This window comes from Chlamydotis macqueenii, chromosome 13 (genome assembly GCF_036417535.1).
Source record: "Chlamydotis macqueenii isolate bChlMac1 chromosome 13, bChlMac1.mat, whole genome shotgun sequence".
Lineage (NCBI taxonomy): Eukaryota > Metazoa > Chordata > Aves > Otidiformes > Otididae > Chlamydotis > Chlamydotis macqueenii.
The window spans coordinates 14,743,469-14,766,621 of record NC_141568.1 but is presented as its reverse complement, the minus strand read 5'-3'; the positions used below and the strand labels follow the sequence as shown (position 1 = coordinate 14,766,621).

The 23,153-nt window shown below is 62.1% G+C and overlaps 1 protein-coding gene across 2 annotated transcripts; it reads right to left on the bottom strand.

Moving 5' to 3' along the window:
• Positions 1–616: 616 nt before the first annotated feature.
• Positions 617–22,925, bottom strand: CARMIL2 (capping protein regulator and myosin 1 linker 2). 2 transcript variants are annotated; one of them, XM_086758155.1, is made up of 40 exons: positions 22,886–22,925; positions 21,425–21,516; positions 21,258–21,308; positions 20,976–21,035; positions 19,913–20,034; positions 19,559–19,656; positions 18,857–18,927; positions 18,401–18,474; positions 17,536–17,611; positions 17,371–17,459; positions 16,975–17,069; positions 16,725–16,811; positions 16,371–16,480; positions 15,884–15,961; positions 15,485–15,561; positions 15,284–15,388; positions 15,007–15,076; positions 14,731–14,812; positions 13,714–13,810; positions 13,342–13,399; positions 12,633–12,805; positions 11,864–11,932; positions 11,032–11,125; positions 10,856–10,951; positions 10,265–10,393; positions 9,158–9,271; positions 8,838–9,013; positions 8,265–8,352; positions 7,730–7,846; positions 7,175–7,241; positions 5,828–6,099; positions 4,072–4,177; positions 3,197–3,618; positions 2,795–2,914; positions 2,461–2,497; positions 2,222–2,290; positions 1,611–1,907; positions 1,329–1,436; positions 945–1,055; positions 617–842 (listed from the first exon to the last, which is right to left on the bottom strand). In XM_086758155.1, the coding sequence occupies exons 1-40, from the start codon at positions 22,923–22,925 to the stop codon at positions 667–669; spliced, it is 4,473 nt and encodes a 1,490-aa protein (XP_086614281.1). In that variant the 3' UTR covers positions 617–666. The 2 variants fall into 2 exon arrangements, with proteins under 2 accessions (XP_086614281.1, XP_086614280.1); XM_086758154.1 differs by having other exon boundaries at positions 3,197–3,602; positions 4,074–4,177.
• Between the last annotated feature and the right edge of the window lie 228 nt (positions 22,926–23,153).

The following is a 23,153-nucleotide window of genomic DNA, read 5'->3' as shown; positions in this document are numbered from 1 at the left end:
CTTGTATTAAAAAAAAAAAGGAAAAAAAAAAAGAAAAAACTAAGCATGTTGCTGCTTTGTCGTAAACATCTGTGTAAGGAACGCATTTGGTCCGAAGCAGAGGTCAGCGCAGGAGAAAGCCGCTTGGGTGTTGGGATAGCGCTGGTGCTGTCGGGAGAGCTGCGGGGATGGCGAGGCAGGCGTGGCTGGAGCTGGGCTGCAGAGCTGCGTGCTGAAACGTGATGGGTTGTGGTCCCGACGGTGGAAACCTGCATCTTGGGGGGGCTGGAGAGAGCGGTACCCCGCGGGGTGAGGAGCTGGAGTGGTAAAAGGGCCCTGGCAACGCTTCCTAAAAATGGCTGGCTGCCAGCTCTGCTGCTGCCTGCAATCACCAGCTCCCTTCCCTGCAAAGGCCATCCGGGGAAGCGATGCTGCTCGGCGCATCCCGAGGGCTCCAGCGCAGTCCCTGGGCATCGCTGCCCTCTCGAGTGACACTGGCTTGGCTGTCCCCGCAGCGAAAGGTGGGTGATGCCATCCTTAGCCAGCCACGTGGCCACATCTGTGCCAGCCTGGTACGGAGCGGACCTGCGCCCTGTCTGCTTTCCGCACCCCAGCTGCCAATCACCTCAGCACCGCGCGCTTGCTTGCAGGGTTTTATTGGGAACAGTGCAGCGGCATGCAGGGGCGTCACTGTCCCAGGGCTGGCTCCCCCTGGCCCAGCACCGGGCGTCTTTGGTCTACGGCTGCTGAGTCTTGTGCATCCACAACAGTTTGTGCCAGGGCTTGCGGCCGCTTGCCTTCGGTGCCCGCTCCAGCCTGTGGCTCCTCCAGCCCGGCACGGGGCCAGTCCTGCGGCGTGGCACCTGGAGAGGTCACGGATGCTGGCATGAGCATGGGGGGATCCTCGATAACCCAACATGGGCTTTTAGCAGGGATGCAGGGGAGGAGGGAGCGTAGCGTCTCACCTGCAGCATCCGAGGACGGTCTGGGCTCACACTCTGGCTCCGGCAGGGAGTCATGCTTGGTCCTCCGTCTGAGCACGGGTGACCGCTGCAGGCGCAGGGGGATGGTGCCCGCTGGAGGGAACACAACCCAGCCCTGCATTACGGTGGGGCACAGCCGCCTGCCTCCTGCCCGCTTTCTGCCTGTGAGCCCAGGCAACCTGGCTGCTCCTGAAGCCAATCCCAATGCCAAGCCCCCACCCGCGATCTTCCCGATGTGGCAGTGCCATCATCCATCACCCCGGTACCATGGGCCACCACTCACCAGCTGAGATGGGCAACACCACCTGTCTTATCTGGTGTGGGAGTGCAAGGGGATTTTGGGGTCCCGCTCCAGCCCCCACTTACTTCCCAGCTCTGCCAGGCACTCGGGCTCCCTGAGCTGCTCCTCGTGGACGGACACAGCTCGGCGGCCGGTCCCCCGCGGTGCTGCTAGCCGTGGTGTCAGCCGGTTGTCTGGAAAAGCAGCAAGGAGCTGCCATTGCGGGGGTGCCTGCAGCACCCTGGCCTCCCAGCAGCCCCCCATCAGCACGTAGACCTGGGGTCCTCGCTACCCTCCATTCCCAAGGGGCTCTGTGAACAGGCCAGCAGCGGGATGGGGGACCCTGGCGGTAGCTTGTGCATCCCTACCTTCAGCGCTGGGTGGTGTGGGCAGGGGGCTGCCGGCACCCACCTCCCCGCCATGGCTGACCCTCCGTGGCAGAGCCGTTGGGGTGCTTCTCCCCGGCCGTGGCAGGCTGCTGCTCCAGCCCTCCCGGCCCCCGGGCTCCAGCAGCCCACTGGGCTCAGCCAGGATGAAGGAGCGCCGGGGCTGGTCAGAGCTGGTGCCCTGCGGCTCGGCGGGCAGCTGCCTCCCCAGGGCTTTCCAGGCTGGTCGGGACGGGGCGCTGGGCTCCATCGCGGTGGCCGGGCTGCGGAAGGGTGCGTCTGCGGGGAAGGCAGGGCCGAGCTGTGGGTGCCTGGCAGTGACAGCCCCGTGGAATGGCTCTTGGTGCTGGGAACAAGCCTGCAGCCACCACAGGGACTGGGCAAGGGGCTGGGTTCCCACCCACCATCAACAGCATTGGGGACCCGTGGGTGCAGGGTCGCCTCCTAAGGGTGGGACCCTGCCTGGGTGCCCATGCCCCCCAGCCCCCATTGGTCCGGTCCCCATGTAACGCTGCTTGGGTGTTAGCAGAGGGGACACAGCCCTCTGCCCCAGGGACCGGTGTGACGCCTCCCAGCACCCACCCGTGACCCACCTGTGGACACGGAGTGTGTGCGGGCCTTCAGGGATGGGGGGGAGTCCGCAGAGCTGTCCACAATGTCCCCTGCAAGCACAAGCCACTGACCAGCGTCAGCAAGCTGGGGTCCACCCTGTGCCACCAGCACCCAGCCAGGCAGGGGAATGGGGTGGGGTCCCAAGGGGGCCCACCCGTGCACACCCTGTGGATGCCCAGCTTGTGGGGGGGGTCAGGGTGGGGAGAATGCAGCCCCTCACCGTCTGAGCCAGCTTTCTTGATGTCGCTGTCTTTGCTCTGCAAGGGAAAAGAAAGCTGGTAAGGTGGGGAGGCGGGGTGGCAGCAGCCCCAGGGATGATGGGGGGCAGAGAGCAGGGGATGGGTGGGTGCCAGGGAAGGAGAGACGAACAGACAGACACCATGCAGAGCATAGGGAGCCCACACTGGTCCCCTTGCAGAGGGTTAGGTGACAGGACAGAGGCGACAGGCAGTGATGGCACAGAGCTGGGTGCTGCTGGTCGCAGCCAGGGGACCTCCATCCCATGGGCCACCACCTCCACCTGCCCCTGTCCCGAAAGCAGGGCCGCTCCCCACCTGCTGCTTCTTGCCCTCCGTGGCCGGGCCCTTGGTGACGCCGATGCGGTGGAGCATGACCTGCATGCGCTGCTCGAAGGAGCTGGGCAGCTCCCCCTCGCTCTTCTCCAGGTGCCTCTTCTGCGGAACAGACACAGACCTGCCAGGGGCACAGCACCCAGAGCAGCACCCACAGCACCCACTTGCCTGCCTGACGTCCCCCCCCGGCCTCCAACCCCAGCCATGCCCGCAGGAGACCAAGGCATGGCCACAACCCAGTGGAGATGTCCCCTGATGTCCCCACATCCGCCTGCGGTGCCCGGCTAACCGCACCACCAGCGCCCTTGGGTGGGAGCAGGACCCACCGGCCGAGCCAAACAGCAAACTCAGCGGTGGCGGCTCGGTGACAGTGACAGCGCTTACCTTGTCGTGCCTGACCCCCAGGGCATCCTCGTCCTCCCCGGACAGCAGTATGAGCGATTGGGATTTGCCCTCTCGCGAGTACTTGGGCCGGATTCTGCGGGCAGAGTCGGGGGTCTTGCAGTGCTCGGGCTCTGCCTGGGACTCGGCAGCGAGCTCCCCCTCCTCCGATTTACTCAGCGGCTTGCCCGCCTCGCCCGCCTTGCTGGGGGCCCGTAAAATGTCACTGAGCATCGAGCGCCTGCTCCTAGGGGCCGCGGGGCCCCCCTCGGGCTCCTTCTCACACCTCGAGCCCCGGCTGGATTTGGGTTTCTTGAAGGCAAAAAAAATTCCGATTTTCTTCTTGAGGGTGCGAGAGCCAGAGGGGGCCAGAGGGGCTGATCCTGTGCCAGTCTCCAGAGCTGTGGGGCTGAGGAGAGAGAAGGCATTGGGAAAGGTGAGCTCCGGGCTGCCGAGGGGTTCGGGATCATAATTTTCCCCTGCCCATCCCAAAGGAGAGGATCCAGACCCCGGACACCCCACCTGAGACGATGCTGTCACAGCAAGGGCAGCTGTTCTCTGTGTGGGACTCCGTAGGTGCAGTCCCATTGCCTCCCCGCTATGGGGCAGACCCCACAGCCCCCTCCCGGGCTCGTGGGAGCGGAGCGCTGGCCGCATCCTGTGCCCCACGGCTGCACCCTAGCCCTCTCCCACCAGCCTTGCCCTCGGAGGGGATGCAGGATCAGGGTGCCTGCCGTAAGGAGGGATGGATGTTTTCCCCAGCATCCCTCTGGCACTGGGACCAGCAGCGTTTGCAGGGCAGATCTGCCAAAATTTCAGGGCTGGGTGCATGCTGGGGTGCTGGGTGGGTGTGGGGCCCCGGGCACTCCCCTGGGCTTACGGCAGCTGCTCTGTGATGAGCCTCTTGGCAAAGAAGTCCTCCAGCCCCTCGTCCACACGGGTGATGCTCCTGTCCTCGCTGTTCTCGCAGGCCACGGGCTGCACCTGTGAGCAAGCACAGCCGTCAGCCCCACGCAAAAACAGGCACCACCCACCTACAAGTGGGTGCCTGTGCAGGATGGGTGCTGGCACCCTCCATCTCGCTGTGCACCCAGCAATAAAGCCAAACCCTGGTGTTGCCAGCTGCAGCCCAGCTCTGGTCCTGCTGGATCCGTGGGACATGGGGAGCTCCAGCCAGCCCCAGGCCCCCGCAGCCCCCTGCACCCCTCTGGGTGCCGTGTGTGGGGTGCTGGCAGCTGCCCAGCATGGTGGTTGGGGTACGGCATCCGTACATCACACTCGGGTAAGGTGTCTCTGACCCTCCTTGGTGGCACGCGATGGCAAATCCTGCTAAAGCCCTCCTAGAGCTGGGCCAGGCCTCCAACCCTGCTGTCCCCCATGGGACTGTTTGAGCCCCAAGGAAGGGACACCCACACTCCCAGTGGGTGACGGAGCGGGTGCCCTGCATCTGCCTCCTTCACGCTGGTGCTCATCCTCAAGTCCAAACTTGGAGTGCCACCATAACCCGGACAAAGGCCACACGCTCCGTTCCCATAGCAAAGCAGTCCATGCCATGGCCAAGCCTTCCTCCACGGCACCTTCCTCACCCCGGCGGCTTCCTATTGACGAGAAGGAGGTGCTTCCCTGGCAGTGGCATTTCAGTCCGTAAAGACTTTTCGTTACGGCTGGATTGATGCTGCTCAGGAGCCGTTCCAGCCATCCGAGATCTGCTCTCCCTGTCACATCGCATCCATCACGGCCCATCCTCGCTCAAGCCTTGGCCAACCCTGGGTGCCGAGCATGCCCATCCCGCTGCGGAGAGCTGCACCAAGGCTGTGGCCCCCAGGCCCTGCCTGGCCCCTGCCAGCCTCCAGCACCCACCCTGGCCCCTGCTTCTCCTCCAGCCCCAAGGCAGCGCTGGTCCCTGCCTGGTCCAAGGGCAAGCATCACCGCGGCCATGCAAGCTGGGGCTTTCCAGCAGGTGGAACGATCCAGCTGCATCACGGCGGCGTGGGAATGGGGTGATACCGGCAGGATCCAGCCCTGGGCATGGCGACGGAGCTGGACTCTCTGCCGACTGTGCCCAAAAGTTACTTTTCCTTTGGGAAGGCGGCTGCCAACGCAGAATCCCCAGGCGCTAGCCCTTTGGGTGGGGGGGAAGTGAAACCCACCCCACCGTGGCTGGAGGAGCCCCACCAGCATCACCAGGAGCTGTGGCAGCTGCCAGCATTTTGGGACTGACAGGTTTTGGATGGCAGGGAGCAAATTTGGATGGGGGAGAGAGGCAGCTGGAGCCATTGCTGAACGCACCAGCCCTCTGCACCCAAACCCTGCAGGTTTTTCCATTCCTCCCTGCCGACTCTCACTGCTCCGCATCTCTCAGCGGGCAGCAGGAAAGGGGATGGATGATTTCCCTGGTCTCCCCCCAGCCCCCCTGCCTATCCTTTCAGGCTGCCCCCCTCCGAGGAGGAGGCTCCGGCAGCGGTGGAAATGCAGGATAATAAATGAGCCGCGGCTCCGCACATCTCATTTCCCTGCCTGGCAACAAACACCGGCTGCTATAATTCACCCAAGTGGAAAAAATAAAATAGGAAAATAAAACCCCAAATCCAACCCCCCCCCCCCCCCGTCTTGCCAGCTCTCCCCCCCACTCACATTCGGCTTGCTGGGCGGTTGCTTGTGCCGGCGGTTGGGCCGGGGCCTGGCTTTGGTGCAATGCTCCAGCTTCTCGCCGGCGGTCGGCAGGTCCATAAGGGATCCGGCGGCGGTGACAGGCTGCGTGGAGGGGAGCGAGCCGCTCGCAGGCTCAGCATCCTTTGTGGAGGCAGGGCGTGCCGGCGGCGCGGCGAGGCTGAGTGACGGTGGCGCCCGGTGAGCTCGGAGCCCGCTGGCGTCCCTTCCCGCCACCAGCTCCAGCTCCGAGACACCTACGAAGGGTGAGAGGGCCCTAGTTGGCAACCAGCCTCATCAGGCCTCCCCATCATCATCATCATCACTGCTGCCGTCACCTTCGCCCACGCGCGGAGGGTCAACGGGGCATCAGCTGCGCCGTGCCGTGGGGATGGGAGCGTGACCGTGGCCATGCCCACCGAGAGCTTGCGCAGCAGTCCCCGAGGCAGCGGCTTTGTGGCGCAGACTGAGCCTGCCACGCTCCCCAGAGGTTTGGGGAGGAGGGGGGCGTGGGGGGGATGCTCTGGCAGGGAGCAAGCTGACCCCTGCAGCCAGCAGCGGCTGTGTGGCACAAGCTCTGCCAGCGCTGGCCCGGCGAGCGGCACCCGCAAACGCACCCCTCATTTTGCTCTGCAGGTAGCTCCTCACCCTCCCAGTTCCCCGCTGGATGAGGGTCAGGATGCTACTGGGCTCGGGGACACCGGGGGTCCCCTGGGGACATCTGGGTGCCAGGCACTGGGGTCTGGCACCAGCTCTGCTTTGGCTAAAGCCAAATATGCATGACAGCTGAAGCCCCAAAAAGCAGAAGTCACCCATCAGCTGCTCATTGCTCATTGCCCCCAGCCCCCCGGGGTCCTGCTCCCCCACCGTCCCTGCACGGCACTAGCAGCAGGATCACCCGTGGGCAGTGTCTCCACCCCCCGTGCTGGGTGGGTCGGGGATGCCCATGCCCGGCGTGGTCCCTGGGAGCACAGGGGGAGATGCAGCGGCATCCGGAGTCAGGGACGAACCTCCCACCCCTGCCTGGCTGCCTGGGGAGGGAGCTCAGGGCATTTACCCGTGTGGGTGCTGAGCCAGCCCCCCAAAACCAGCACAGGAGCAAGCTCGAGCTGAGCTTTGCCTGTAGATCCATGCCACAGCACCGGGAGAGGCTCTCTGAAGGCACCGAATCCCTGCCGGACTCTGCCCGCAGCCAGTAGTGCCATCACGGATGGCTTTGCCCTTCAGCCCCCCGGGTCGCTGCTGCCAGTCCCCCGCCCCTGCCGTGCCCCGGCGGAGGTGGCACGGCCCACATCAAGCCATGGCAAAGGAAAACCCGCGCGGTGGCCTTACTTCTCACGCTTGGCGTGGGCCGGATGCTCCTGAAATGCTTGTTTTTCCTCCGCAGGGCCATCTTGTACTGCAGGGAGAGAGGGACATCGGTGGCTTCGGCGGTGGCTTGGCCCTGGCGAGCGGCATCCCGCAGCAGCCGGAGCCGGCCAGGCCTCATCTGGTGATGGGTGCAACTCCTCCATCACTCCCAGACCCCCAGGGCTGCACCCCCTCAGCCTGGTCTGGCACCGAAACCGCCCACAATGCCAGATGGGATGCTTTCCCAGCTGGGACCCCGTGCTGCGCTGGACTCCGGGTCCCAAAGCAACGGCCGGCCGGAGGGGCTGCGCGTGGCTGGGACCAGCCTGGGCCACCGCAAGGACACGCTCCCACATGGCCACCGCAGGCCAACGGTCCCATTTCCCAGCACTAATTGCCTTAGCGGTGCCCTGGGCGGGTGCCGGGGCTGCGTGCGCCCGGAGAGGCTGCGGCGTTAAGCCCGGCGTCATCTGGTAAGGCGGATGAGAGGCAGTTATAGCTCGGGCATCACGCGGTGACAGCGGGGTCAGACCCTACCTCCTCGGCGGCGAGGTCCAGAGGATTCCTGCCCCTTGTCGGCACAGCGGCATCGTCCTCAGCCGGCTCCGGCAGCAGCGCCGGGAGGTCGAGCCCCTGCTTGAGGAGGCTCTCTGTCTAAAACCATTAGGAAGTGCTTAAATTATCCCGGGGGTTCAAGCGCGCCTGGTCGCCCTGCGTGCTCCGTGCTCCTCCGCTCCCTACCCGCGGCCAGGATTTGCGAGCGGATTTAGGCCTGATTAGCCGGCTGCCTGCCCCGGTGCACGAGCGGCCGGTGCCCGGCTTCACCCCGGCACCCCCACCACGCATCAGCTCCCGGACATTGCTCGGGATGTTAATGCTGCTGTGACCATACCGGGAGAGGATTGCCTGGGAGGAAAACCAGTCTGAATGGGAATTGTCCTGCTTCCCGAACAACAAATTCGCAGTCACGGTGTTGGCTGGTGCCCGGGCAATGCCGATGTACCCATATCCCCACGCCGCATCCCAGCCCCACATCCCCATCCTGCAGGTGCTGGCAGCCCCCAGCGCTCACCAGCTTGCACTGGGCGACGGTCAGGTCTCCCAGCACGGCATCCACGATGCAGTCGGCCACGGCGGCTGTGACGGACAGCTTGATTTCACTAGGGGCAGCGAGAGGGGTGTCAGGGCCAGCACCCACAGCCCCTGCAAGCCATGGGGCCAGCCCCTGCAGGGACGGTCTTGCTGGGGAGGTGGGTGCTTGGCCGTGGCACCCGGAGGGGCACCCAAGACGTGCCCTGGGCTCCAGCTTGCTGGATCCTGCCAGAGCGGAAAGGGCAGCAGGCACTGGCTGGGATAGAGAATGCCAAGTGCATCCCCCCATTGACGATCGGGGCTCCCCTCTGCCAGCCAAGAGGATGTGTCCGCAGGAACATCGCCCCATGGGACTTCCCAGCTCCCTAGGGAGACATCCAAACCATATCCGAGCAGGAAGCAAAGCCACAGCTGGGAACACGCAGCAGTGGGATCCATCACCCGACCACCATGTGGGAAGGGGGGCAGTTGGTAGGGAGCCCCAAAGTCCCCATCTGGCCCCGTGTGTGAGCGCCAGCTGCTGAGTGAGAAGAAAGAACAGCGCGTCACCCACTTCAGCTTGCTGAAGACATCGGTGACCATCTGGTCCAGGACAGCGCTGAGGTTGAGGTGGTCCTGGAGGTAGATCCGCTCCGACATGGCGTTGACCAGCTGGTCCCTGATCCCACTCTTCTGCACCACGGCCGGGCAGAGGCTCTGTGCCGTGTCCAGCACTGCCTGCATGATGGCCTGAAGTTTGGGGAGGAAAGGGGAGTTTTTTCAGTGTCTTCTCTATCAGGATTCATGTGGTTTCCAGGAAACACCATGCCCCTCATCCTCGGGCTGAGGCTGAAGAGCATCCCATGCCACCAGCAGCTCCCTGTGAATGCTCACCTGGATCTCCCGGCCGCAGGTCTGCGATGCTTCCTCCGTCAGACACTCCAGCTTGTGCTGCAGCTTGCCGCTCTGGTAGGGGGTGTTTCCCGCTTCGTACAAGAGGGGCAGGATCTGCCATGGGAAGAGAGATGGTGCTGATCATCCCTTGGCACCTTGTCCTTGTTTTCCATCCTTCCATGCACGGCCTGCATCCGTGGCTGCCCCATAGAAGAGCATCGCCTGCATCAGCTGGGGAGACCCAGTGACCTTCTGGCTTTGCTGGGCCAGGGTTGGGCATTCTGGCCTCTCGTGGTCCCTGTGTCCCCTCAGCCAGACCCTCAGCTGCTCCCCAGCACCCACTGACCCCCAGGAGTCCCGCTGTGCACCCAGCCACGCTGCTGCCCACATCAGGGGAGATCCTTTCCCATCCCTTCCACCACCTTTCCACCACCAGGGTTGTCCTCTTAAATCCTGTCTCTGCTGGATTAAGTACCCAAGGGGATGCCAAAAGAGTTAGGAAAAAGGAAAAGGGAGTGGCTGGAAGGGAAGTAGAGGAGGAGGAGGAAAAGGGGTGACAGGGAGAGAGAAGTAGGACCAAGAGGATCAAACCAGGGCTGACAGTGCCAGGAGCTGCCCAGCCAATGTGGTGGCCTTCATCACAGCCTGATGGAGCATCCTCATCGCTGGGCTGCATCCAGCTGGGGCGGGATGAGCCGGGGATGCGGGGAGCGTTTCTCACCAGTGCGGGCATCCGTGGGTTGCAGGGTTTGCCCAAAGCTGGAGCGCCCACCTTGCCCAGGGAGGGGTGCAGGAGCAGGGGGTGCCCTTGCTGAAGGTGGGGTGCGCTTGTAACCCCTGGTTCCCGGGGCGGGGGGGTGTGCACACACCTGTGTGCATGTGTAGGGGGAGATTAAGAACATTTTTGGACTTGTTCTAGAAGAGGATTCAGACATTCACAGCTGCTCTTTAACATTTTGCAAGAGCTTGGTGAGGTGCATCTGTTGCACTGACGATCCTGGTGTTCCCCAGCTGCCAGTTAATTATGTCATTAACTAATCAATAACCTGCTACGATCCCGAACGGAAGCTGGGCAAGCTGAGGGGTTTCCCCGTGCGGCAGACTCACGCTGACGGAGAGGTTGGCGTTCCTGATGGCCTCCTCTGCGCGGAGGATGTCTGCCTCCGTCTCCCTGTCCGGACAGGCGCTGAGGATGTCGACGTGCTTCTGCACGCTCAGGCAGATCTCGTTCACCATCTGGAGCACGGAGAGGCTGCGTCACGCACCCACGTTGGAGCAGCGCTGCCGGTTCCCCTCCTTGTGGCTCCATCCCGGAGAAGGATGCGCCGGCGCTGGCTGATGGGGTGGGCAGGGGCACAGGCAGGTTACAGCCCACAGAGCATCCCTGCCTAAAAACTGGGGGTGCGGCACAGGGGGGATTTGCTTGTGAGCGTGCACAGCGAGCCAGGAACATGCTGCTGGAAGTGAGCAGCAAGATATCCCGGCGTTGCACATGCATGAAACTCATGGATGCAACCAGGAGGATTCCTTGGAGATCTCCTTTCTGCCTGGCCCTGCTCTCATCCCCCAAGACTGCTCTGCCGTCCGCTCGAAGAAGGTGAAAAGGGGTTTGTGCCGCTTGCGAGAGCTCACATGAGCTAGCTGAGGTTGTTTGGGGCAGGGGGAGGGCAGCTCCATGCAGGAATTTGGCCGGCAAACCTGTTCGGAAGAGGTGGTGAGGATGCCCTGCTGCAGGCGGAAGGTCTGCGCAGGCAGCGTGCGCCGCAGTTGGTTCCTCGCCAGGCAGGACTGGAGCTGCAGCGGGCGAAAGGCCGTGAGCAGCTGACGTTGGTGACACCCAGCCCCATGCCCTCCCCAGCCCATGTCCCCCTCACCTTGTGCACCGCCTCCTCCGTTTTCTCGGGGTGGCTGCGGTACGCCTGCGCCACGTCGCTCATCGGCAAGGGCATCGACTTGAGGGTGTAATTCCTGCCAGGCAGCGCGGGGGTGAGCGGGTGCTGCCGGACCCCTCTGCCTCACAGGGCTCATCCTCACCAAGCATTTCCACGCAGACATAACATTGGTCCAAAGCCCACCCGACATCGCGCCAAGGTCCAGCCCTGGAGATGTTGGGTGGCCGAACTCTGGCCAGCAGCAAACCCCAATGGGCCAGCAGACCTGATGGCGTGCTCAGCAGTTGGACAACTTCTACCCGTCTTTCATGAGGGGGTAGAAGAGCATCGGTTGTCCACTGACAGCAGGTCCCCCTCCCTCTGCTTTGCTGGGGCTGCCTTGGAACAGGTTGCCCAGGGAAGTGGTGGATGCCCCATCCCTGGAAACGTTCAAGGCCAGGTTGGCCGGAGCTCTGAGCAACCTGATCTGGTTGGAGATGTCCCTGCTCCTTGCAGGGGGGTTGGACTGGATGGGCTTTGAAGGTCCCTTCCAACCCTAACCATTCTGTGATTCTGTGTGGGGCTGGGCTGGGAGGCCGCGCCCAGGGGAGACCCTGCGGTTGGTAACAATGGTGTCATCACCGAGTGGGTGGCAGGTGGCTGTGCTGGCTGCAGAGCTCGAGCCGCAGACCAACTCTCATGGGACACGTATGCAACTGCGTGATGCACTGTTGCCCCGAGGGGACAGGAGGCCCTGGGGATGGTGACATCTTGACACTGGAGGCCCTTTTGCATGGTGTAGCAAGCCAGGAGGCCCAAGCTGCTCCCTCCTTACCTCTCCAAAGCTTGAGCCACCTCCAGAAGCCCGTGGGCGGTTGTGTTGTTCCTGTCCCAAACCACGGTCCTGCAAAGAGAAGGACAGGAGGGAGCCTGGCCTGCACCCACGCAGCCCAGAAGCTGGTGCCCACGCGCTGGGTGAGAGGAAGAGTGAGCCCAAGGCTGATCCCCAGGCACCAACGAGCCTTGAAGTGGGGTTAAAAATCTGAACCTCATGATTGAAAACGTAAACTTAGACTCTGCAAGTTGCTGAAAGTACATGGGTGCCTGGTGGGAGCGAAGCGCATGGAGGACAGACAGACACCATCCGTCTCGCAGGGGCAGATGTCCCCAGAGGACAGGGACAGGCCAGGACACCCTTCCCCATCCCCTGCGGAGATCCCTGCCTTGCCTTTGTGGGCCAAAAAATGGCATTTTAGGAACTGACGCCAGAGCGTGGAGTGAGGGCAGTGACTGCAAGGGTCCAGCTGCAGCATCCCGGGCTGCGCAGGGGCCTGGCAAGGAGCTGGCATGTGCCGGGGCAGGGAGTGGGCTGCTCTCTTGCCCTTCACACGTCCCCTGTCAGTACCGCCGGACCACTGCCCTAAAAGCAGATGCTCACAGCATCCGACCGTGTGCCAGGAACGGTCCAGGGCCGCATCCGTGGCCACCAGGAGCCACGATGAGCCTCCTCCGATGGCATCAACATCACAACCAGGACCACTGTATCGGGACCACCCGGCACAGGGCAGGAAGGGCACCCACAGGGTGATCTGGGCTGCTCCTACCTGAGCTTCGTGTTGATCTGCAGGGCCTTGGCCAGCATCTTGGCCCCCGTGTCCCCCATGGCGTTGCCGCTGATGTCCAGAGCGACAAGGCTGGTGTTACTGCCCAGAGCGCTCAGCAGGACATTGGTTCCCAGCTTGAGGCGCGATTCGGCCACGGACAGGGACTGGAGAGGCTGGAAAGGGGACAAGGAGGGGGACAGGTGGCCAGGACACACATCAGGATATGTGCCACCACTGCAGATGCAGCTTTCATCCCTGGCTGGCAGCCGCTGAGCTGGTGGCTGCCCAGCGCTGACTTTTGGGAGCCCAAGACATGCTGAACCCCCAGAAGAGGAGAGCAACGAGTGCTTAGGCTGGATTTAGCTCAGATGCCTGGCAGGCAGCGAGGATGAAAGAGGTTTTTTTTGGAAAGCTGGGCTGCAGCCAGGTTACACCAAGCATCTCCTCCGTGCCTTTAGCCAGATACAAGCTCCCACTTTCCCAGATGAACAGGAACACCTCCCGCTTCTCTGCCTGAGCATCTGCTTCAGACGGAGGGAAGAGAAGAGCAGGAGAGTTGGAACAGCAGTGGGAGGGAGGGAGGTTTGCTCTCAGCCTGTGCTGGCGGCGATCAGATGGCACCCCAGCACGGAGGCTGCACAGCGGTGGCAGAGGGTCACCGAGGGCATGGGTGGGACAGCTGAGGAGGTTGAGGGCAAACTGGACTTACGCAGTCATCCTCCTGGGTGAGCTGGACGATGCGGTGCAGGACATCCACCAGCCCCTCCCTGTGGGAGACGCAAGGGGGGTTACACACGCATCCCTCATGCATGCCCGGGCCGCAGGGCTGTCAGAGCTGTGTCCCCCTTTCTGCTCTTGCCCAAGGCTGTGCCCTGGCCCTGCAGCACCTGCGGTCCTGCACCAGGAGCAGGTGACCGTGCCCCTGCAGCCCCAGGCTCCCTGTTGGGTTGGAGCAGGCAGGGCGGGCAGGCAATCCCTGGCGTTTCCGACCAGCCTGTGAGCTTGGGTGGGGAGAGGGGGGCGAGCTGGGTGCATGGTACCAGGACAGATCCTGGCCCAAGCGCTGCGACTTTGCACTCACTTGGATTTGATGTTGAAGTTTTTCCCCAGAGAGATGTGCCTAATGGACTTGCTTCTGCCGATGGAGAGCACCAGTGTCACCATGTCAGGGTCGAAGCCTGCAAGAGACAGGAGACACTTGCTGGGATGCTCCAAGCAGCCTGGACCGCAGAGGTGGCACCAAGGTGGCAGGGTGGTCCCCCAAGGGAGACTTGCAGAGCCAGCAAGCTGCCACCATGGGATAGTAGGGAGGTGCCCAGGTAACTCCTGAGCATCTTCCTCCTTTTCACGGCTCCCCCAAGGAGATCAGAGACCTGTGCAGAGCAGAGGTTCCTGGGGAGTGAACAGGGTCTCCGGGGTCTCCTGGTATTTGGGGTACCAAGACTGTGCTGAGCCTCGAGGAGTGCTTACAGAGCTAGAGACGGTGCTTGCTTTCTGCCACCCTGCAGGGATGTGCCCTCCATCACCCCACCACCATCCTGGACAATGTGGGAGGAGTTCTCCTAGCTTGCGGGCAGCTGCCCATACTCCCATCCCAACCGCTGCAGCATCCCCAGGGAAGTTCAACAAGGTGACAACCTTCCCACAGGGCAGGGACACGGTCAGGGACCTGCTCGCCCAGCTGCTCTGCCAGCCAAGGACAAGAGGCATCAAGACCCAGCTACGGGACTGTCCCTCCTGCACGGAGCTGCTCTATTGGGAAAGCCAAAAATAGAAGCGCGTTTTGGCAAAGGCTGGCTGGAGATTTTGGGTAAGAGAGTGAGCTTTTGGAACACTGGTGGCCTGAATAGGTGTTTGGGGTTTTGTTTGTTTGTTTGGGTTTTGGTTTTTTTGTTTGTTTGTTTTTGTTTTTACAGGTGGCAAGAGCAGTTTGGTGTTGCATTAGCCAGCGTGGTCAAGAGACAGGCAAGAGCAGCAGTCCGTACCCATCTCCCCGGGGACTGCGACAGGCTCACGAGATGTTGGGAGGGAGCTGGCCTCTGCCAAACAGCCCTTGGTGGCCGGACCTGCAGATAGAGGTGGGCAAAAAGCGACCTACCGTTGTCGGACAAGTCCAGGTCACTGATGGAGCTGGTGTCGGGGATCAGGTCCTGGATGACTTGGGCCCCCGCTGATCTCAGCTTGGAAGAAACAGCAAGACATCAGTACAAGGGGAGGAGCCGAGCCCTGCAAACGAGATCCTGCCTTCGGGAAGGTCACCCAGCCCCGCGCAGGACAGGACGCGGACCTTCCTGCACAGGGAGGGAGCCCCCTCGACGGCCGCAACGGGACACCCTGGCTGGACTGACGGCACCCACGGGTGCTGGCCCCTCACCTCGCAGCTGCTCAGATCCAGGCGCAGGTCGCTGACATGGCTGTTGTCTGCCAGCCCTTGCAGCAACGCCCTGGAAAAGTCACCAAAGCCACCCATCAGTGCCAGCAACAGGGGCACCAGCACCTGCCGTGGGGCACCCCCAAACAGCCCAGGCAGTGCTGGAGCGGACATCCTTCCCCAGCAAGCAGAGCTCTGCTTCTCACAGCCCCATCCAGCCCCCCTGGACCACGCTCACCCCAAATCCATCCCCCTTGCTGGACTCACAGCCCCACCTCACCTTACAGCATCCGCTGGCAGCTTGGTACCAGCCAGGGAGATGTCCCTGAGGGCACAGGCCTGGCTGAAAAACTCCTTGATGTCAGGGGAGATGGCTTTCACCCTCCTGAAAAGGATGGGCACAACACAGCGTCATCTACTGCCCAGCACCAGCCCCCCATCTGGGTACCCAACTCCCCTCCCCGCTGCCCCAGGGGCTTACTTGTGGGAGTAAACGTTTTTGGAGAGGTCCAGATGGACGAGACTGGTGTGGCCTCCATGGACCAAGGCTCCAAAAAGCTGCCGGGTTGGGGACGCGAGCCATGTCGAGGAAGACCCAGCCGGTGCCGCGGCCCCTCGCACAGCCCAGGGATGGATGGGTGATGGTATGGGGTGAGTTGGGGAGGTGCTAAGGGGGTCTGCCCCGTGCTGGGGCTCCCTTCTTCCTCCTGTTGAACCCCGAGTGCCCCAACCCACTCGTGGCAGCGGGCATACGGAGCAGGGGGTCTCTGCGTGTGCCAGCCGGGATGGGGTGGCAGCATTGCCCAGCAACGCTGCGTGGTTTTGGAACTGGGGCCAAGGGCAGGGGCTTGCTGTCGGGGACCCCTGCGCAGGTACTCACAGCGTCCAACGCGCAGTCCGTGCCGGCCAGGCTGAGGTGGGAAAGCGAGCGGCACTGCCGGAGGAGGCTCTGCAGGTTCTGCAGGCAAAGGGGGCTCAGTGGCTTTGCCCAGGACCCTGCAATGCCCAGAACCCCCCCTGCTCCAGCACCCTGCAAGCCCAGAAATCCCAGCTCCAGCCCATCTCCTCCCTCCTGTTTGGCACAGGGATGAATCCTGCACAGAGGGACCCCCAGGTCCATGCTGCTCGCTCCTGGGACACCTCCTTGCTTCAGGCATCATCTCCCAGCCTCCCATGAGGAGACAGACAGGGATGTCCCTGGTGCCTCCCCCAGCTGCCTCTCGGCAGTCAGGAAGGTGCCACAGCCGTGACCTCCCCATCCCTGGGGTGCTCAAGGCAGGGTGCAGACCCCGGGGGACCGAAGCCATTGTGCCTGTGCAGGGGACAGAGCCCGGGCGGTGTCACCCCGGTACAGCCCAGGCACTCACGCTGATGTCGTCCCCAGCCAGGGTGCCAGGGTTTCCGGAGAGGTCCAAGTGCCGGAGGGAGGATCCGATGGCTTTGCTGTCGGCGAGAGCCTTGCATAACGTGCTCATCCCTGCTTGAGGAGAAGGAGAGAGATGGATGCCCGTGGGTCCCTGCACCAGGGAGAGCCACGGAGCAGAAGAAGGGGCGGTTTCCTATAGCTGGGGCAGTGGGACATCGCATCATTGAAGATGTCCTTTCCAGGGTGTCCCTGCAGCCCCTCCAGCCAGACCTTTGGTGTCACAACCTGTCCCCAGGCACTGCCGTGCCTGGCCTCCCAACGACGCCCAGGGAGGGAGCAGGATGCCGGGCTGTACCTTTGGCAGTGAGCATCGTCCTGGCCAAGCTGAGGCTCTGCAGACCCTTGGGACTCTTCTCCAGGTGCCGGCTGAAAGCGACGACCCCTGAGAAAAGAGCAGAGGGGCCTGAGCGGCCGTGCCAGCGCAGGCAGGTGCCCATTCCACCTCGAGCTACAGCCCCTGCGGTGGGAGGCAGCTGCCGGTGGGATCCAGAGTTGAACATCAGTTTTCATGGGTGGAGACTCATCCTGGCCCAGAAGTTGGGTACCTCTGTCTTCCAGCTGGTTGCCAGCAAGGTTGATGGTGTGCAGGACAGAGTCGGGATGGTTGCTGAGCGCCTGGGCCATCCTCTGCACAAAGTCACTGCAGGGAGAAGGGTCACCTGTCTGAGCAAGGTACGGACACCTCCAGGAGATGTGGCCACCAACCCTGTAGCCTTGTGGGGATGTGCCATCCAAAAGGAGAGCCTCTGCAAGGGTGCGTGATGCCCACTGGCCTCCAGGCTGCTAACAATGAGCTTTATGCTGTGGAGGGGACGGGGCACCAACACCCCACAGCACGTGGGTCTGTAGACCTCCCTGCTCCATGCGCATGGAGGGAACAGCACCAGGCTGCCGAGATCCTGCTCATCACCGCGCCACGGCCCTGCAATGCCTTCGCTTACGCTTTCAACCCGCTGTTTTCCAGCACCAGTTCCTCCAGTGTCACCGATTTGCTGAGCATGAAGAGCAGCTGCTCCGAAATCTCCTGGTTCTGGCAGTGGAGAAGAAAACTTTTCTGGAAACCCTGCCATGTCTGGTACACCCAGTGCTGCGGTGCTGGCACTCACCAGCCTGAAGTCCTTGCAGGAGAGCTTGGTAAACCACAGGTTGAAGGACAATGCAGCGATGCTCAGTGCCACGTCTCTGCAGGGCGACAAGGATGAGGGAGTTGGGGGCCAGGCTGAGCCAAGCCTGGTCCCAAATGGGTGCTCTGAGGCACCTGGCCCCAGGGTGCCCCAAAACACCCAGCTCTGGGATGGCATCCAGCACTGTGTTCAACAGAGCAGGACTGAGCTCTTTGAGTTTAGAGCTTCCCCAGATTATTCCCCCAGGGAAAAAAAAAATAATGAAAATATTTGCATGCTTCTGTCAAAACCTCTGGTTTGTTTGTTTTGTTTTTTTTTTTTCTTTTTAAATCTGAGCTCTCATCTAAAGAGCAACACAGGTTTTGCTCGACTGGAAGCAACTTTCCGCTGAACCCTCGCTGTATCTTCCACGGGATGAAGATGCAGCTGAGCCCCACGGGGGTGAATCCAGGCACAGCCAGAGCTCACGGCCCCGCTGCGGGGTTACCACCCTGTCCCAGCTCCGTGTTATCTGTGTCTGTACAACGTGATGGGGAGCAGCGCCGGCTGCTTTGCATAGGGAAGCACCTGACAGCCATGAGCTGCCCAAAGCCGCCATCACGTCGGGTTTTCGCCTCCGCAAGCAGGTCGCAGACTCATTTAGACGTTAAAAATGAAGGGGGAAGGCTGTCTGGCCTCTCGGGGCCATCGCCCCATGGGATGGGGCTCATCGTGTTTGGCGCGGGGGAGCGTCAGCCTGCAGATGTGGCGTCTGTGGAGCGTGTCCAGCAATAAGAGCGGAGGCGTGTGCTGGGACGAGGGCTGGCGTGGCAGAGGACACCACGCACAGCACGGCCCAGGGACTCACCGGCTCTCCAGGTGGCTGAAGTCCAGCAGGTTGAACTCCCGGCAGTCCTGGCTGTGGTAGATGTTGTCCACGTCCTGCTCGGATGGATGGGCATGGGTCAGGCTCAGCACCCGGTCCTGGGGAGGGGGCTCAAGTGCTATGGGGAGCTGAGCCCTCGGGGACCCTCCCCTGGGGAGCCCCTTGCCCAAACCCTGAGCTTAAAACCTCACTGGCTCTGCAGCTGGCAGGGCATGTGTCCCAAATTGGTGGGTCTTGGACCCCTTCTGCAGGGACTTTGATTCCACCCCACCAAGGAGTAAGGGGCACTTAAGTCAGGCAGAACTGCGGTTCCCAGCTCTGGGATGTCCCCAGTCCCTGGGATGCCCCCAGCCCCAGCAGCCCTGTGAGCATCCTGCTTCCCTGCCTGCCAAGCACAACGCTGTCGTCGTTTCTTCTCAAGGGGATGGACCAGCTTACCCACTGGATCTCCTCGCGAAAGGCAAAGCCATTGTAATCACACAAAGCAGCGTAGGTCTCCGAAAACCCCCCTGTGAAGAGAATGCAGTCTTGGTCACAGACCTTCCCACAGGAACACGGAGAAGGCTTTTGGGGAGGGCAGGAAGCAGAAGAGGGATTGCAGGGGCTCAGAAGGGATGGTGAGAGCTCCCCTTCCCTCTTCAAAAGGGCTGGAGTGCCCTGCGTGGTCTACTGCCAGCCCAGATATGATCGCAGAGCTCCAGGGGCTGCAGCTGGCTCTGCTTGATCCACTCAGACACAAGGCAAGGCACGTTGCTGTGATGATAGCAGAGGTGTCCTGCTCCAAACCGAGCTACAGGAAAAGTCCCTGGCTCTGCAGCGATGCCGTATGAGGTGGGCGGAAGCCTCCATGTCCTCGCAGGTGGACACTGAGCATCCTTGCCCCACACCTGTCCTGCTCCTTTCTGGGGAGCTATGTCCCCTCAAATCTGCTCCAGCCCGGTGGGCTGGGGTGGGCTGGTGGAGCACAGACCCTGTTAGCAGGGCTCCTTCTGACCTAAGCCACCATGGGTTGTGCCAGCAGAGGTGGGGCTGCCAGCAGAGCCACTGTTGATGGATATTGGGCTGTGATGGTCCCCAGGGTGCTCCAAACCTCCTGGCCCATGCTGGGGAGATGGGGGGGTGGTGGGGGAAAGGTCTTACCGCATGGCCCAGGGCTGCTCTGCAGCATTTCCTCCAGTGGATCCGTGATCTGCCGGATCCTCTCGTACAGGTGGGGGGGGGACTTCTTGAGTAGCGTCCTGGGGAAGGACCAGAAGGGTGGGCTGAGAGAAGAGCATCCCCACCACTTTATACTTAGCTACAGCCCCTGCACGCGAGGGTGGCCAGAAATATTCTTCCCAGTGTGATCGGGGAGCAGGCTCTGGCCTCCATCAGTGTGGTTTTCTGCTGTTAAGAGGCGCTAATTGTGAACCCACCGCATGTTTTGGCCTTTTCTGAGCAAAGAGTTTGCTCTGGTACCTACACAACCACCCCTGAGGAGCAGAAGACCCTTACACAGGGGATGAGTCCAGGAAGACCTTCTTAAGTGACATGGTGACGTGGATGACAACTTGTTCCAAATCATGAAAGGCCATGAACCGGAAGGCATACGACGCTGTGTCTGTTTCTATGACAACCTGCGGGGTCCAAAGGATGGGAGATGCTTGAACAAGCTAGCAGCATGCAGTGTCCCCAAGCCCCCAGACACAACGGTGACAGCCACCAGCTCCTGGCTGCAAACACCCAGCCGCTGCTTATAAACCCAGCCAGAGCACTGTGAGCACAGGGAAGGATGCAAGCACCAGGAATTTATGGATAAAATACATTAAAGAGACCATAATGTGCCAGAATAAGGCATAAACCTCCCAAAAATTCAAGCTAAGCTAATGCAAATGCAGACCAAAACGGCGGGGGTGACAGCAGCCTTGATCCGCCTGCAGCGGCTGCAGCTGGAGGATGGAGGTTTCCTCCCTGAATTTATCTAATCGAGTTCTGAGGCATTTTTAGCTTTCGGTTCCTATCAGAAAAAAAAAAAAAAAAAATCCCATGGCAACATGCTCCCTGATTTAATTACAGGCTGATTGAGGCGTGGGAGCGAGATGGCAATTATCTGCTGGCACCGCGCGAGGACGGCGCCTCCGCCGGCACCTGGGGCTGCGAGGCCAGGCTCTGCCTGCGGATTCGCAGCCCCTGGGCTCTCCACATCCCGGTCGGACATCCTGCCCCACCCCACCCTGCGCTTTCAACCCCCTGCAGCCCTATTTCAGCCGAGGCGTCTAAGCCCAGGCACCCCGTTCCGCTCCTCGGCGCTTCCCGCCCGCTGCATCTGCCCCATGCACACGCCTCTCTCTAAGAGGATTAGCGGGGTTTAAAACACCCTCCTGCTAAATTTGTCTTCTCCTCGGTAAGCCACCAGCTGTTTGTCACCTTGTCCCCGCTGAGCGGCAGGTGCCACAGCCTGCAGCTGCCGGAGGGGAAGAGACACAGGCACCCATGCTCACCCCCAGCACCCCTGGGTGCTTCCCGACACCTCCAGCCCCGAGGGCGATACCCGGCCACGCGTGTTGGTGCCACTCACCAAGCTGGACTCTTGCACCGTCATCTCCTTCACCTCCAGGAAGCTGAAGCTGCTGTGAACCTGCAGGTGAGAGGAGCAGGATCAGCCCGGGCGTTGACGGAGAAGGGGGACCCAAGAGTGCCTCCCAGCCCCACACCCCGGGCAGTGCCCAGCCGTGGCCCCCATCCTGCTCCTGGGGGCTTCTCCAGCCCCGGTGGCCCGAGGGACACATGGCTGCACCCCTCCCGGTGCCCCAGGCAGCGGAGCAATGCCCTCCCGTGGCACAGGGTCCCCAATGCTTACCTTCACTGGCAGCATCACCTGCAGCACGTAGGCTCGCCAGGGCGTCAGCACCTAGGCAAGGGGACGCAGTGTGACAGGAGACCAGGGTGAGACAGGAACCACCCCTGTCCACCGCTGCAGCCTGGGGAAACTGGGAAAGCAGGAACCAGGATGGATTGGGCACATACCAAGAGATAGTCGTCGTACTTGGATTTCACCTGCAGCTGGACGCTCATCACCAGCAGGACCTTCTTTGTCCCCAGGAAGGAGGTTATGCCCTCTGAAAAGACCAAGGTCTGTGTGAAATGAGGTGGCTAAAGCCACCCCGGTCCTCTCCCACCCTCGGGGACATCGTCCCCTGCGTCCCCGTCTGAATAAACTCCTCTCCACCCATGCCTGACAGTTGGACCCTGGCTGCTCCCTCGGTGCTTTTCCACCAGCTTCAGGTCTTATTTGCTGCCGGGTGACAAATCCACCTCCCCATCGCTGCTGCAGCCTCCACCCGGGACAGGGCTTTGGGGCCACCAGGTCACCCTCTGCAGACACGCTGCTCGCCTTTTGGGGCTTTTTTCCGGGTATGCTTTGGGGTTTATCAGGACAGCTCTCATTTTATTCTAGTATTTTGTCTCTCTGGGCCAGGTGTGTGCTGCCCGAGCTTTGGAGTAGCTGTGCTCACCAGGAGCTGGCACTGAGCAACAACCGGGTCCTGGTGTCCCTTCCTTCCCAAATTTACCACTGGGGAGGAACCCGGCACCCAAGTCCTGCCTCCTCACCGCACAGCCAGGGATGCGTTCTGCTTTTGCAGTTTTTTTTAGGAAGTCTCTCAGCCACGATGCGTGCGGGTGGTCGTGCGCACCAGCCTCCCCTCCTTTGCAAACCAGTTGCCCTGGACCAGCACGAGCATTGCTCCTGCCTCGAGCGCCACCTCCCCACCTCTCCCGATTCACACCTCTCGCTCCGAGAAGCGGGATGGGAACCGCAACTGCCCATCGCCATGCAAATCAAACCAGGTTTTCACAACGCCAAGAGCCCCGTGTGTCCTGTGGCTTGAGCTGAATGTCCCCAAGGACCCATCGTGGATGAGCCAGGACCTGGCGCTGCAGGGACGAAGCAACCTGGCTTTGTCCCACCCCACCACCAGCCCCGGTGGGGCTGGGGAGGCTGCAGGACCCCAAGACTTCCGCAGCCTTTGGCTTTTTCAATCAAATGAGGAAAGGTTGGGAGCTGCCGTGCTTCATGCATCCCCTACACTGCTGGGGAGCTGGGCAACAGGCCGTGCCTCCCTGGGGAGCTGCCGGGGATCCCCAGCTGGCCAGAGGACCCCCAAGCCCATGGGAGCGAGCAGCACCAGGCTGCACCCACAAACCGGGCGGCAGGAGCCATGGAGAACCACATCCTTGAGCAGCCAGGCTCCCAGCTGGGGATGCTTTGGCCCAACACCATCCTCAAGGGTGTGAGTTTTAGGGGCAAGAGCACCCCTTGTGCCCCAGAACCTGCTAGGACCCCCCTGAACCGCAGCTGCTGCCAATGAGGAACCCGAAAGTGACTCTGCCAACCCCAGCATGGCAAACTGGGGCCGAGCAGGCCCCGTACCAGCACTTCCCATGTGGCACTGGCGCCCCGTTGGCGCTGCGGCGGGCAATGCTTACCTTGCAGCTCAGCGGGGATCCCTTCAGGGGATGCAGCCATGGTTGGGACCAGAGGGTCACCCGCCCGGGGATGCGGGTGTCAGGGCAGCATCCCTGGCCGCCGCGGGAAAGGCACCCTGCTGGGAGGAAGCGCTGAGGTTACCAACCAGCAGCGCTGCTGCCTCGGTGCCTCCTCCTCCTCGCAGTGCTTGGTGCCTCTTCCTGCTCCGTCAGGCAAGATTTACCGCCTGAGCAAGAGAAGCGAAATGAAAGCGACAGCGCCCGCGGC